This window comes from Lampris incognitus, chromosome 9 (genome assembly GCF_029633865.1).
Source record: "Lampris incognitus isolate fLamInc1 chromosome 9, fLamInc1.hap2, whole genome shotgun sequence".
Taxonomy (NCBI): domain Eukaryota; kingdom Metazoa; phylum Chordata; class Actinopteri; order Lampriformes; family Lampridae; genus Lampris; species Lampris incognitus.
In genome coordinates, this window is record NC_079219.1 from 48,552,869 (window position 1) to 48,569,026 (window position 16,158).

The 16,158-nt window shown below is 45.6% G+C and overlaps 1 protein-coding gene across 1 annotated transcript in view; it reads left to right on the forward strand.

Moving 5' to 3' along the window:
• phf1 (PHD finger protein 1) overlaps positions 1-16,158 on the forward strand; it is a 33,884-nt gene that overhangs the window by 13,376 nt on the left and 4,350 nt on the right. Inside the window, exons 10-15 of the mRNA XM_056285799.1 lie at positions 3,112-3,235; positions 5,280-5,347; positions 5,788-5,919; positions 6,920-6,998; positions 9,666-9,781; positions 15,137-15,223. Coding sequence (XP_056141774.1) covers positions 3,112-3,235; positions 5,280-5,347; positions 5,788-5,919; positions 6,920-6,998; positions 9,666-9,781; positions 15,137-15,223 — 606 coding nt within the window. The remainder of the gene's footprint in view (positions 1-3,111; positions 3,236-5,279; positions 5,348-5,787; positions 5,920-6,919; positions 6,999-9,665; positions 9,782-15,136; positions 15,224-16,158) is intronic.

Below are 16,158 nucleotides of genomic sequence, written 5' to 3' on the forward strand. Positions count from 1 at the left end.
GCTAAATTGCTTTGGCCATAATCTCCATTTAGCTGTTACAAATGCCATAGCAAGTGAGAAGGAATGCGCAGCTCGTGCCTTGGGATTGTGTAGCAGTCTGGTCAACACTTTCAATCTCAGCTGGTTAAAGAAGAGTGACCCGAGAAAGGGGCCCTGTGATGGCCTGGCGGCCTGTCCAGGGTGTCTCCCCGCCTGCCGCCCAATGACTGCTGGAATAGGCGCCAGCATCCCCACGATCTTGAGAGCAGGATAAGCGGATAATGGATGGATGGATAGACCTGAGAAAGGCACAGACTGAGGCCAATCTCCCCCTACACAGTCTAATTCTGGTGAGTTACTCATTTATTTATTTAAAACATTTATATAAGTCAATTTGTAAACATAGTAATTTTTATTCATAATTTACTTTTACATTATTTATCAGTTACACTTGAAATAAGGGCATGAGCAGTGATTTCTCTCTATTAGGTGCTGTAGAAAATTTTTTGAAATTGAAACCATAAATTTTAGGTCATTGTCATGTAATCTTGGTATATTGAACAAAAGCCTGAACAAATGTTTTATCTTTGCTGCGCGATGTCTCTACATGATGGGGTACCAAGCAAAAAATTGTAGAGAGGGTGCTGCAACAACTCCCTGCCATAAGACGTGTCCTGATCAATGACAGAAAACATGGGCACCTCAACCCTACCTGGCAGGATACATCTGTCTTGGAATCCATCAATGCAGCACTGGAGCCGGTGGCTGATTTTACTGATTTTCTATCAGGGGAAAAGTATGTGACTGTGTCCTCTGTGAAGCCTATGCTGGACCTTCTAAAGGGAGAACTCTTATCCCCAGACCCCAAGGACACCACACTCACAGCAAACATCAAGAAAAAAAAACTGCTGTGTTCTTGATGAAAGTACAGTGCAACGCCACTTCAAGAGCTTCTGAGAAAGGCCATCCTCCTCGATCCAAGGTGTAGGGGCAACATTGGGGATGCAGTGGTCATGGATGATACTAAAGACCAGCTTTTAAGGGAGATGATGGAGATGAGAGAGGAAGGAGGCAACAGTGACGGAGGTGGGGACTGTAACAGAGCTGTGGCAGAAGATGATGGATCTGCATCTCCTGCACCCAAGAAGAAGAGGCTGTCCGGCCTGTTGCAGAACAGAAGAACCCAAATTGCTAACCAGGCTGTGCCAAAAAGACTGCGAGCTGATACTGAACCGAGATGGTACCTGCAGGAAGACACACTGGATCTCTTGGTGGATCCTCTGACATGGTGGCGTGACAACCAAGCAAGGTTTGATGGCCAACTTAGCAAGAAAGTACATGTGCATTTGTGCAACAAGTACTGTCTCTGAGAGAATGTTCAGTACAGCTGGAAACATTGTGACCCCAGTGAGATGTTGCCTTAAGCCAGATAAGGTCAACATGTTGGTGTTCCTTGCCTGGAATCTACCTAACCAGTGAGGAGCGTGACTGACTGTGGTTGTGGTTGATAAGGATATGGCCTGTTTTGGCCATAGTACATTGTTTATTTTGATTATTGGTACCTTCCATTTTCACTAATTTCTTTGTATATTTCAATAAGGCTTTGTACATTTAAGTTGTTATTTATGTCATATCTGCCATGTGCAGTTTTTGTTTACAAAGTCTAAAAAGCAAACAGAAATTGAATTTTTATTCATGTTCAGTGTTCAATTCAGTTCAATGTTCAGTGCCAATAAATGGCTCTTCTTCTTCATAAGGTATATGTGTATTATTAAATTATGATTAGGCTTATTATATAATAGTGGCGTAAAATGAGCAGAAAAGGACAATTAAGGGTGTGCTGGTGGTGTAGCGGTCTATTCCATTGCCTACCAACACGGGGATCACCAGTTCGAATCCCCGTGTTATCTCCAGCTTGGTCGGTTGACCCTACAGACACAATTGGCCGTATCTGCGGGTGGGAAGCTGGATGTGGGTATATGTCCTGGTCGCTCCACTAGCGCCTCCTCTGGTCAGTTGGGGCGCCTGTTCAGGGGGAGGGGAAACTGAGGAATAGTGTGATCCTCCCACACGCTGTCAGGTGAAAAGAAGCGGCTGGTGACTCCACATGTATCGGAGGAAGGATGTGATAGTCTGCAGCCCTCTCCAGAATGGCAGAGGGGGTGGAGCAGTGGCCAGGATGGCTCAGAAAATAGGGTAATTGGCCAAGTACAATTGGAGAGAAAATGGGGGGGAAAGCAAAAAAAAAAAAAAGACAAATTAAATTGTTAATTGTGATTATTTGTGTGACAATTAATCATCAACTAAAATTTCATGATTGTGACAGCCCTACATCTGTGTGGAGTTTGCATGTTCTCCCCGTATCGGCGGTGGGCTTTCTCCGGGTGCTGCAGTTTCCCCCACCATCAAAAGAAGCATGCATGTTAGGGTTTATACTCCTGTCTGTGCCCCTGACCAAGGCAATGGGAAAAGAACTGGAGTTGGTCCCCAGGCGCAGCATGAAGGCGGCAGCCTACTGCTCCTAGCTACACAGATCACAGCTAGGATGGGCTAATTTGCACTAGCAGGATTTCCCCAAGGGGATTAATAAAGGAAACTTAATTAATTAATATGAAACCGATCGTTGGTTTCAGTCGTTATGCCACTGTATTGTTTATAAGGGTTGGGATACCTGCAGTCAGTTGAGGCTGAGGAGGTCACTTAGATGAGTGATGAAACGTTCTTCAGTAAACGTGTCCAGATGAACTGATTCAACTTTCTGTGACTTTCACGTTTTGCAAAACATTCAAATTGGCATGTGACATACTGACGTGAAGTTTTTAAGTGAGATAATAGACTCACAATGGATTTCATTGTCCCATGGGTTGTGAAACTTGTTCGGCCCACATAGAACCATGTAAATGTCCAATTTACCAGAATGAACGCACAGAAAATAATCCAGAAAATCAGGCTTTAAGAGTTAGCAGAGATATTTAACAGTGCATGAGGTTTGAAAGTTAATCCACAGGAAATATTCAACACATTTGTTTCAAAGCAAAAGATTTGAATTTCAGTGTTTTTGTTTTTGTTTTTTTTTGTTTTTTTTATTTAAGCTTGTTTTTTGTTCTCATCTTCTTTGAAATGTGAATCCAGGGTGGATTTGGCCCATTTGGTGCTCTACCATCTCTCCCTGTGCTGCAAGAGGAAATACTTTGATTTTGACCATGAAATCCTGTCCTTCACCAATGAGAATTGGGACTCGTTGCTCCTTGGCGCGGTATTGATATTTTCCATTTAAGTGCCATGATGAAATTATGTGAAACGCTGCCAGCCATTTTGTGTTTGTAGCTTCAAGCCCGTTAGTTACTCATTAAAGTAAAACTTAGTAAAGTGTGTAAAGTAAGGCCTTTAAGTAAAACCTAAAGGGTAACTTCACGAAATTTAACAGGCAGATATTCTGAATCTTTAGCCTAGACAAGGACAGTCCAGTTGATATTTCTAAGCATCAATGGCAATGGATTACTTCAGCCAGTAAACCAGACTAAAGTCAAAGTCATGATGTCCTCTGGTGTGAAATCTGAATCTTGGCCTTGCAGAATGAATCCAGTATACGGCTAAATTTACATGAGGCAGTCAGCTCAGCAAAAACAGTTACTGCAAAAACACTACTTAAAAACCCATACTTAAACACTATGACTATTGGTGTCTACTACTGAGCCCTTTTCTACTTGTACTTGATGGCATAATTTGCATTTTCTGGTTTTATAGCAGTGAAAATCTACTTTGTATTGTGATTCTCCCATTCGCCGCTTGTTAATGATCTAAGGCACAGTTACACTGAATATACTTAACATGACATGCGCTTACCTGTGTGATTAAGATGAAGCAAATGGGCTGTTGCTGCTACTACACATACACCCATCAGCCAAAACATTAAAACCACCTGGGGTCACTGCCATCAGGGAATACTGTTGTCATGAAGAGGTGTACTTGGTCTGCAACGATGTTTAGGTAGGTGGTATGTGTCAAAGTAACTTCCACATGAATGCCAGGACCCAAGATTTCCCAGCAGCACATTGCCCAAAGCATCACACTGCCTCCGCTGGCTTTCCTTCTTCCCATAGTGCATCCTGGTGTCATCTCTTCTGGCCGTCCTCATGATATAAAAGAAAACATGATTTATCAGACCAGGCCACCTTCTTCCATTGCTCCATGGTCCAGTTCTGATGCTCACGTGCCCATTGTAGGTGCTTTCACTGGTGGACAGGGATCATCATGGGCACTCTGACAGGTCTGTGGCTATGCAGCCCCACACACAGCAAGCTGTGATGCACTGCGTGTTCTGACACCTGTCTATTATAGCCAGCATGAACTTTTTCAGCAATTTGAGCTACATTAGCTCATCTGTGGGGTCAGACCAGACAGGCTAGCCTTCGCTCCCCACGCACATCAGTGTGCCTTAGGGACCCATGACGCTGTTGCTAGTTGTCCTTCCTTGGACCACTTTTGGTAGGTACTGACCACTGCATACCAGGAACACCCTACAAGACCTGCCATTTTGGAGATGCTCTGACCCAGTTGTCTAGCCATCACAATTTGGCCCTTGTCAGAGTCGCTCAGATTCTTATGCGTGCCAATTTTCCCTGCTTCCAACACATCAACTTCAAGAACTGACTTTTCACTTGCTGCCTAATATATCCCACCCCTTAATAGGTGCCATTGTAATGAGATAATCAATGTTATTTACTTACCTGTCAGTGGTTTTAATGTTTTGGTTGATCGCTGTACTACTACAATATGGTTACTATGTACTAAATATACTGCTACTTCATGTAGTACTACTATGATATGATTACTGTGTAGCAAATGTACTGTGACTACTACTTCATGTACTACAGTTATAGGATAACCACAGCGCTGTATGATGCCAGTTGGTAACATTCGAATCTATCTGCTAATTTCTGACTCTTTATAAGCCATTTCAGATAAAAGCATCTGGTAAATGAGTAAAGAATGGAAAATGAAGTTCATTAAGATATGAAACCTCAGACGCACATTTTATGGTTCTGCCGTTTCGCTGAATTTTGAGTATGGCAGGTGTCTCTAGAAAATTGAATTAGAGGGAACATACCGTTTGTCTGGTCATGACATGACAGCAGAGTTCCTCGCTTACAGCCATGCTGCCTTAGTTTCCATACCAGATTTATTTCTGTCAGTTAACATAAATAAAAATGAAAAGACTGCATGCACTGAGGTGTTCCCTCTGATTGCCGTCCGCTGTGTAAATAGAAGTTTGATTCTCATTCCTCTCTTTCCTGCAGCTCTCTGACACATTGAGGCAAGACCGCTGTCACAATCTGCTTAATGCCCTGAACTCCCACAAGGACAGGTAAGGCACTGCATAGGATGAGAAGAATAAATAGGAGCCCACACATGACTGGATTTATGAATAGTGCTCCATGAAATGCAGAACTCTCCGTAATGTTTCACATTTGCTAATGTTGGGACGGACAGTACAGACAGGAATGTGACTCTGACTGCCAGCGTGGTACAATAAGCAAATTAGACCCTACAGGACCGAATGTGTCTCTGTAATAATTACTCAGTATGTTTAATTTTGTGTTGTGTTTCATAGTTTGTCGTGAACGATTCCTCAAAACCTATCAGGAATGGATGCATGTCATCGATATCTTATTACTTTAACAAGTCAAATCAAACCTATTTTGTAGTACTGATTGTAAACTGAAGGCCATATCTGACTTCATTTAAGACCTGATAGGTGAGTAGTGGTCTCTACATGCTGTGTGTGTTTCCTGTGCTGTTGGTCAGATTCGTCTCTGGGAAGGAGATCAAGAAGAAGAAGTGTCTTTTCGGGCTCCAGGTCCGAGCCCCGCCTCCCCTCACGTCAGATTCGTCGCCCCTCATTACCGACCCGCCAATCAACATCACCCACCGCAGAAGGTTAGAGAAAGGAGAGCCTCTCTCTTTTCAGCTCTTATCTCAATAAGTGCCCTGGGATCCCCAGTGGCCCTATAGTCATTACGGCTGAACAAGGAACTCTGGAATCAAAGGGCTGCAATTTTCATACGCCAGCTAATGTATCAGTGTCTAATATTCTCTTAAAAGCATAAGAAAGCCAGTCGGTGAGTGCGTGTGTGTGTGTGTGTGTGTGTGTGTGTGTGTGTGTGTGTGTGTGAGTGTGAGAATGCGTGTACGCATACTCTTCAGTCTGCAGGAGATTTCACACACACACACCATTTTAGCTCATTTCATTTACATTCAGGCGTTTAGCCGATGCTATAATCCACCGTATCTCATAATGAAATGACTTGCATGACAATAAGCGTAAATTCTCAGACTGCCAAGGTACTGAAGGAGTGTGGGGGTCAAAGCCACACCATCCCAGAAAATGAATATAGTGTATACTTTTCTGTGTCCGATAGGGTCTGTAAATGACGGACAAACAGATAAGGGTACATTCACATAATTTTTTTTCTTAGTAAAAAAGAGGACTTTCTGCAAGATCAGTTGCAGGCAGTGGAGAGAGGGAGGAGAGATGAGGTCTTGAGGAAGGGGTGGCAGAGGGGGATTTCTCTTTGCTACTAGTCTGCTGCTGATGTTTGCATTCTCATAAGAAGGTTTTTGTATTTCAGCATAGACCGACTCCCCTCTCATCTTATTGTATTGTAATAAGCTTATACACAGACACACCACTGCACTGCAGGGGATTCACTACAGCTCTTTTCCTCCATGTGGCTCTGTTTCTGTGAGCACAAATTCTGTGCATGTGCAAGTACACAATTGCGTATGTGTGTTTTGTTGTCCAAGTGTGCATGCACTTGTTTGTTTGGTCTTTGAATTAATTTGTGTGTGTGTCTGTGTGTGTGTGTGTGTGTGTGTGTGTGTGTGTGTGTGTGTGTGTGTGTGTGTGTGCGCGCGCGCGCACATGCATGCACTTCAGCCCGCTGTCACTGCCCTGCCAGAGGAGAGCGGGGGGGCCAGACTCTCGTAAATCAAAGCGTCGCATCATGGAGGCACAGGTCAGTGCTTCTGTCTCCACCTGAGGCAGGTGCGTGTGTGTGCGTGTGGCGCGTGTGTGTGTGTGTGCACGTAGGATGGGTTTGGGAAGGAACCCCATCAAGCCCCCACCTGCCTGTTATTTTCATGCATCCTGGCAAACATCCCGCTGCTATCCAAATAACCTGTCAGTCAGATACCGTGACGAAGGTCCACTTGGCTGGAGAAATCTGTCTGTCTGCATCTCGCTCAAAGTCCAGAACAGCTCCCCCAGCCTGGCTGTTCGCTGTTTGTTTATAGCCTGTGCCTGTTTGTGCTTCAATAAGGCACAGGGGAACACAAGTCAGCACAGAGCTGCATGTCTCCTGTTTTATGAGCGTGTGTTTTATACTATTAACCTGTATTTTGCATTGGCGTGTCTTTCACACCCTTGGACTTCACGCACAGCTTGCTGTCTGAAAGCGACCCAGCCGACATCCGCAGTTAAACAATGCATTTGTCAAGATCATCAAACCCATTTCCCAGCAGTGAACACCGAGTCAGGCTGCATCACATGTTGCAGTTACTATTTTTACACTGCATTTTCATCCACAATTAAAATGATACCGTATCCTCCTACACTAGACTCTGATTCGCTCACGGGCACATACCGTAACCCTGAAACAGTCAACCACACAGAGCACCCCTCTTGCTGTTGTTTTCCTCTGACTGATGCTAATCTCTGGCCATCTTTAGGAGGTAGCAGGTTGGTGATGGTGGAGGAAGTCAGATGGGATGGAATGCTGATATGTGGAGCCCGGGAGCGCATCCAACTGCACTTTGCAGTCGATTACAGTTTGGCCAGGTGGCGCTGGCACTTTGACAGTGCGGTGTAGAAGGAGCACATCCATTTAAAGGCACAGACACTGACTGAGGCCACTGAATTGTAATCTCCCATCCTATCAGTAAAGCTGGAAAGGGGTGTGACATGGGCTCACAGGGAGCCATATGTCACAGTCCAGTGATGAAGAATGCAAAGTTTGTAAGGTTGTGTCCCCCACCAGCTGACATGCTTGATAGATGACTCTGATGTTAATGCTCAGATATTTTTTCCTGTCACGGTCTGCGAGCCTCATGCATCAAAAAAGCCTTGCTCACACGCCACCTCCTTAAGTTTGTGCCATTGACGTGATCCATCTGAGTGCGGCGTCCTGCGGTATACCTGATGAGCCGTACGATATGACGTTCACCACATCCATCGTTCTACATTATAGAGTGCTGGAGCATGTCCACCCACAGGCAAGTCAGGAATGCGATGCATTTTCCCTCAATTTTTCCTACCTTGTGTGGTTACTCTGCATTAGTAACCATAGCCCACACCCTAACCCGTGCCTGCACCTGCAAAATTACACTTGCTAGAACCACTTGATTGGTAGGAAGAAATCATAGAAGAATGCAGATGTATTATGAGTTTCTAGCTCTCAAATTGTGGACTATCGCACCAATTTACAAGATGTAAGTAAAGCTGAGCAATGGATGCTGATCTAATATAGATATGGTGATATGAGACTAGATGTGGTTTGGGATTTTGGCAATGGTAATATGATGATATAACTTAAATGTTGTTATTCCTAGGGCGTCCGGGCGACGTGGAGGTCTATTCCATTGCCTACCAACACGGGGATCGGTGGTTCGAGTCCCCGTGTTAACTCTGGCTTGGTCAGGCGTCCCTACAGACACAATTGGCCGTGTCTGCAGGTGGGAAGCCAGTTGTGGGTATGTGTCCTGGTGGCTGCACTAGCGCCTCCTTTGGTCGATTGGGGCACCTGTTTGGGGGGAGGGGGGACGGGGGATAGCGTGATCCTCCCACATGCTACATCCCACTGGCGAAACTCCTCACTGTCAGGTGAAAAGAAGCGGCCAGCGATTCCACAATGTATCGAAGGAGGCATGTGGTAGTCTGCAGCCCTCCCCGGATCAGCAGAGGGGGGTGGAGCAGCAACCGGGACGGGTAATTGGCCAGCTACAATTGGGGAGAAAAAGTGTGTGTGTGGGGGGAGATGTTGTTATTCCCCCATTTAAAGGCAGCATCACATTAAAGTGAGACAATTTTCTGACCTTATTAGACTGTTTGAGCTGAGTGAAATGGATAATGGATGCCTGTGTGGTCATCATACCCATGTTAGTAATGAGCCTTTCTCACATACCTTATGAAAGCAGAGTCATCCCCAAATGTTTGTCACATCAACATTATCAACACACATCAGGATTTTAAACTCACTCCCCATTTTCGCAAAGCACTCAGAACACACCTTTTCAAATCCCTTTTAACTTTAACTTCCTTTCAATTATTCTCTTTTACCTTATTCTTCTATAAAGTGTCTGAGTTTCTCGGAAAGCGCTCTTTAAATTAAATTCCTTATCCTCATCATTATTATTCTCAATATGGAGGTGTTCACTCAGGGAATGTTGGTTTTTGTCAATATCGGCCAGTCAGAAATGATCAACGCGGAAATCCTTAGCGTCTTGTCTCTGAACATGCGCAGCTGAGTTTCGCATGCGTGACACGCGTGTAAAGGTGTTCATGACATGCATGTTGCATGACCCTCCATGCATGACTGGGTGTTGAGGTGTGCGTGCTTTAGTCGACTCCTGTGATTTTGTTGGCGTCCAAACTGGACCCTGATCAGCGTGCGTCTCCTGTGTACCAGCCTTGCCCAGCCCCAGTCGGCGCCAACCACATTGAGCTGCTGCCATGTTGCCATGGTTACCCGGGAGGCACCAGCCGTTACAACTCCAGGAAGTCCGAGGAGGAGCTTTGCTTCGGGTGAGGAGCGCTGTTAACCCTGCTGTGGGGTTGTTTCTGTTGTGTTTATGCTCAGCATCACCTCCCTTCCATATTTTTATTTGTGGTTTTCTTTTTTTATCTTGAAGTTTGGTTTAGTTTTGTTTACTTTGTAAAGTGCTTTGAGTGCTTAGAAAAGAGCTCTATGTAGATTTGATGGAGCATTACCATTCACCGGCTGGTCTTTTCTGGTGTCACAAAAACAAGGGACACGGTGTCATGGATGCAAAGCACAACTCTTCTTCAAAACTGTTTTTTCTGTCATTGAAGTTGTCTCTTTTGAGAGCTTTATGGTCCATTTGCTGACACACACACACACACACACACACACACACACACACACACACACACACACACACACATCAAAAACAATCTTGAATAATGGTGTAGGCCTAGTTTTGACTGCACATGTTCATTTAACTAACATTGCATGTTGGACGTTTAATATAATATCGACATTGTAAAATGGATGCTTTTGCAGCTATTCAACAGGGTTGAAGTTGGCTCTTCCAAATCGTGATTTTACCCCGCCAAAAATCCAGATAAACAAGCGGCACATCAGAAACAGCTAAAAGGTGTTATTAAAAGATTTGCGTCCGGCTGGCGTGGCAGTCTATTCCGTTGCCTACCAACATGGGGATCGATGGTTCGAATCCCCGGGCGTCCCCTTTCGCAAAGTCCCGCCCCCCTTAGCCCTTAGTTACTGTTGCTATGCCCATCAAGCTTTTCAGAACCATCCAGGAAGTAGCCGGAAAACACCAAAACATGAAGGAAGAAATCAGAGAAAATAAGTGATGTATTTTGGAGTAATTCATCCTTAATATCATCCTGTGAAAGGCAGAAGGGGTTACAGTATGCGGCTATCATTAATTAAATTAGATATCTCTGGCCACATACTAAGCTGGTTACGTTCTTCAGGTACATGAATGATGTTATTTTGTTAGTCAGTGATATGTTGTTAATGGTAGTAATCCTTGTGTGGGTAAAAGTAACAGTAGTAATATGTTAGCTATATTAGCTATCAATAATAGCTAGCAGCAAGCTTAGCATGGAGCAGACAGGTATTTTTGTTGATTTTGGATGGATTAAGCTGGCCATGGGGGTCTGCTATACTGCGAAATCCATTGCCGACATTGCGCTTTTTGCGTTCTGGGTTTCGGGAAGGGAAAGAAAATTACACCCCCTCCAAACTTTTCAGATATCTATTATCCGATTTGCAGATCCCATAGGCACACTGTTTCAGCATTTTGCTGTCTGTTTGAAAGCTTGATGGACCTCCCTCACAACGCTAAGTTAGGATTGGACAAGCACCGTTCTGGGGCGGTACTCTGCGAAAGATCAATTGGCCGTGTCTCTGGGTGGGATGCCGGATGTGGGTATGTGTCCTGGTTGCTGCACTAGCACCTCCTCTGGTCGGTCGGGGCACCTGTTTGGAGGGGGAACTGAGGAGAATAGCGTGATCCTCCCCATGCGCTATGTCCCCCTGGCGAAACTCCTGACAATGTGGGACACCTGTTCAGGGGAACTGGAAGGAATAGCGTGATCCTCCAATGGGCTACGTCTCCCTGGCGAAACTCCTCACTGTCAGGTGAAAAGAAGCGGCTGGCGACTCCACATGTATCGGAGGAAGCATGTGGTAGTCTGCAGCCCTCCCCGGATCAGCAGAGGGGGTGGAGCAGCAACTGGGACGGCTTGGAAGAGTGAGGTAATTGGCCGGATACAATTGGGGGGAGTTGTTATAAAAAGATTTATTTGTTTGAGCATGTTAAAGGTGAGCAAGTATTACCCGCATCTCATCATCTGAAATCATCTGGAATGAAACTGCATGGGCAAAACCAAGTGATAGAATACAGGGGAGAGGCTGAAAAACAAAACAGTGGTGGGGTGCAGAAATTTTTTTTTTTTCGATGGTTTCCTTCAAACTTTCAATGTCTTACAACAGCATATACACTATATGGACAGAAGTATTGGGACACACCTCTTAATCATTGAATTTAGGTGTTTCATTCAGACCCATTGCCACAGGTGTATAAAATCCAGCAGCTAGCCATGCAGTCTGTATTTACAACATTTGTGAAAGAATGGGTCGTTCTGAAGAGCTCAGTGAATTCAAGCCTGGTACTGTCATAGGATGCCACCTTTGCTATAAGTCAGTTCATGAAATGTCTTCCCTGCTAGATATTCCACAGTCAACTGTAAGTTGTATTATTGAAAAGTGGAAGCGTTTAGGATCAACAGCAACTCGGTCACAAAGTGGCAGACCACATAAAGTCACACAGCGGGGTCAGCGAGTGCTGAGGCGCATAGTGTGTAAAAGTCACCAACGCTCTGTTGACTCAATAACTGCAGAGTTCCAAACTTCCTCTGGCATTAACATAAGCACAAAAACTGTGCATTGGGAGCTTTATGGAATGGGTTTCCATGGCTGAACAGCTGCATGCAAGCCTTACGTCACCAAGCACAATGCCAAGCATCGGATGGAGTGGTGTAAAGCACGCTGCCACTGGACTCTGGAGCAGTGGAAACGTGTTCTATGGAGTGATGAATCACGCTTGTCTGTCTGGCAGTCTGATGGATGAGTCTGGGTTTGTCGGATGCCAGGAGAACGTTACCTGCCTGACTGCATTGTGCCAACTGTACAGTTTGGTAGAGGAGGGATAATGGTATGGGGTTGTTTTTCAAGGGTTTTCAGTCCTGGGTAAGACACTAAACTGCAACCACAGGCTGTAGAGGGGTAGCACCTTACCTCAGCAAGGGCCCTTTGGGTAAGGACGACGTCCCTACTGATAGATCTGGTCCTCCTGCATGCCTGTATGGTACTTCCCATGGTGCCCAGTCCAGCCAACACATTGGGATAGGAGAAGGGAACTCTGATTTCAAACCCATCTGCTGCCTTGTGGGTTGATGCCTCTTTGGGCAAAGGCTAGGAGAAGGTAACTCTGAATTCAAATCCCCGGGCACAGTCTACCTAGCTGTCAGTACCCAGAAAGGGTAAACCACGGCGGCTCCGCTCAGTCAACTCGGCAGCGGTTCCGGCAACCGGCAGCTTTGTTTGTCAGCTCGGCAGCAGTTCTGGCAAAAAGCAACAGGATTATTCTGTAGCCGTCTCGGCTTCGCTGTGCCACCGAACAACAGAGGATCTTGCCAAGGGACACTATGGAGCACCAAGTGGTGTCATCATCTATGGTGCAGCCTCACATTTGAATATGGAGATAGTGAATCATAGATTTATACTATCTTTGTATTAACTTGTGTCTTACTCGTTTCGGTGAAGGTGTGTGTGTGTGTGTGTGTGTGTGTGTGTGTGTGTGTTTCAAGGGTTGGGCTAGGCCCCTTAGTTCCAGTGAAGGGAAATCTTAATGCTTCAGCATACCAACACATTTCGGACAATTTTATGCTTCTAACTTTGTGGGAGTAGTTTGGGTAGGGCCCTTTTCTGTTCCAGCATGACTGTGCCCCAGTGCACAAAGCAAGGTCTATTCAGACATGGTTGGGTGAGTTTGGTGTGGAAGAACTTGACTGGCCCGCACAGAGCCCTGACCTTAACCCCATCCAACACCTTTGGGATGATGTAGAATGGAGATTGCGAGCCGGGTCTTCTCGTCTGACATCAGTGCCTGACCTAACAAATGTTCTTCTGGATGAATGGGCAAAAATTCCCACAGACACAATCCAAAATCTTGTGGGAAGCCTACCCAGAAGAGTGGAAGCTGTTATAGCTGTAAAGGGGGGGCCAACTCCATATTAATGCCTATGGATTTAGAATGGGATGTCATAAAAGCTCCTGTAGGTGTAATGGCCAGGTGTCCCAATACTTTTGTCCATATAGTGTATTTTGAGATGTACTCACAAACATTTTTAGGGGGTCACAACCCCTCATAGATTATCCCTTAAATATTGCATACTCACAGCACTTTATACTGTTTATTGCTTACTATCCATTAAAACACATTTAGTATGCACAATAAATCTATTATACTAATCGTAATCAACCAGTGGAAGGGACGGCAGGTGGGTACGGCTCATGCAACTTATATCTCCATGATAATGATGCAAAGCTGGCATTTTCCTTCCAGAATATAGTGTCCAGTAGATTCATATTAGATTTTTTAGCAAGAATAGTATAAATCCTGGTATTTTTAGTATACTTAATTTTTCCATGATACAAAGATTTTAATGTAATAATAATAAAAATGCCCCCCCCCGCGCTTCCAGGTGGGGCCAGTGGAGGTGCAGGAAGGGTCTCGTTTTGGGGTGCGCCTTTAACCAGCTTATGAGTGCACGTACAGCGTGCATCCCGGGGTTTGGGGCTTGAGTCGGAGGGTGGCGGGTGGCGGGTGCGGGTTGCTGGGTTGGGGGTTGGTATCCAGCGGCAGTGCAACAGGTCTCACCCCTATGTTAGGCGTGGATGGGCGTGGGCCCCCCTGCCTTCCCACTGGGTGGGCGGTTCTAGCTGTGCGTCAGTCTGTTTGTTGCGGGGCCCGGCTTCGGGCCGGCGGTCTGTGCTTGCTGTCTGCGGCTCGGGTCCAATGCCTGCGGGTGCGCCTTGTGTCTGTGCTTGGGGGTTGGCGGTGGGTGTGTGCCTCAGGGGTGCGGACCCAGTTGGTGCTTTTGGGAACTGGTTTGCGCTCCTCAGAGACAGGCAGGGCTGTTGCTCTGCAGGCTCCTGGCCCCCCTGTGGGCTCGGTGTTCCTCTGGGGTTGCGGTGCTTTGGGCCCTGTCTGTTCTCTTAGTCGTGGGGTGTCTGCACAACTGCGGGACCCGTGGGTGGCTGCAGAGCCTGTTTGCTGCACAGAGGTACTGTGCCTCCATGCAGCAGACAGGCAGTGAGACGATAAGTCACAGCTCTCAGGCACCAGAATTTATTGGGATTCATCGCTCACTGTGCACTGACAGGTGGACACACACAAGAAACAGGAATAAAATTACAATAAGGCACAACAAGGGGGAACAAAGTATTATAATGTAGAAAAGAGGCAAACAATAGTTTAAACAGAATAAAACAATAAAAACAAAGATAAAATATACGTAGCTAATAGGGTATACATTTAAATGAAGCAATAAAACCTTAAAACTAAGAGGCCGTTGTATGTGAGTGAGTTATGAGAAGTGCTGTAAAAAGCTGACCCCGACTTTGCTCGTAGTGTGCTAAATATTGGTACTACATAGTACATACTCTGGCCATAGTATGTACTGTGTAGTAAAAACCAGTTTGTTAGTGAGCGAGTTAGAAGCCAGGTTCATGGGGTGAGCAACCTCATGAATCTTATAACAGGAAACGTGAAATGTATGTGGTTTTAATTCATGTCAAAATACATGGTTTTGAATCCTTCACAGCTCTCCACCAAAGCAGATGTTTGCCCTGTATCACCCCACGTACAACGGCAGCACAGCCCTCTCCAGGACCCTCCAACACTACAACAGGTTCTATCCGTCAAGTCATTGGGGCTTTATGTGGTCTCTGTAATCACCATCCACGCATGTGTGAAATGACAAGTGGCTAATAACAAATGCACTAAATAAATGCATGTTGTTATGATACAGAAAGACAGCTCATATGGTAGAACACATGCAATACAGTTCAATTCAGATACAGTCAACCACTGTCTTTCACTGCTGGTCATTCAGCTACTGCATTTATGTCACATGTGTTTAGAAGCGGGTTGCACTTTGCAGCAGTGACTTTGCTACACATAGCACTGGAAAATATGGAAAATATTATGGCGTCCAAGTGGTGTGGTGGTCTATTCCGTTGCCTACCAATATGGAAATCGCTGGATCAAATCCCCGTGTTACCTCCGGCTTGGTCGGGTGTCCCTACAGACACAATTGGCCGTGTCTGCAGGTGGGAAGCCGTGGGTATGTGTCCTGGTCGCTGCACTAGCGCCTCTTTTGGTCGGTCGGGGTGCCTGTTCGGGGGAGGGGGAACTGGGGGAAATAGCGTGAGCCTCCCACGTGCTACGTCCCCCTGGTGAAACTCCTCACTGTCAGGTGAAAAGAAGTAGCTGGCGACTCCACATCTATCAGAGGAGGCATGTGGTAGTCTGCAGCCCTCCCCGGATTGGCAGAGGGGGTGGAACAGCAACCGGGATGGTAATATCTATTCCGTTGCCTACCAACGTGGGGATCGATGGTAATATCTGCTTATATATGCAAACATACCATATTTGAGAATCCAACTGAGGGCCACCACATTAAACTGTTTGGATGGATGGGTGGAGGGATGACTTTATTGTCCCCAAGGGGAAATGCATATTTTGTCTGCAAGCAGTCAACTAAAAATACTAAACACAAAAATCAGCCCATCATCTATAATTTACAATACAAACAATACATTATATCACTCCATCACTTTACAT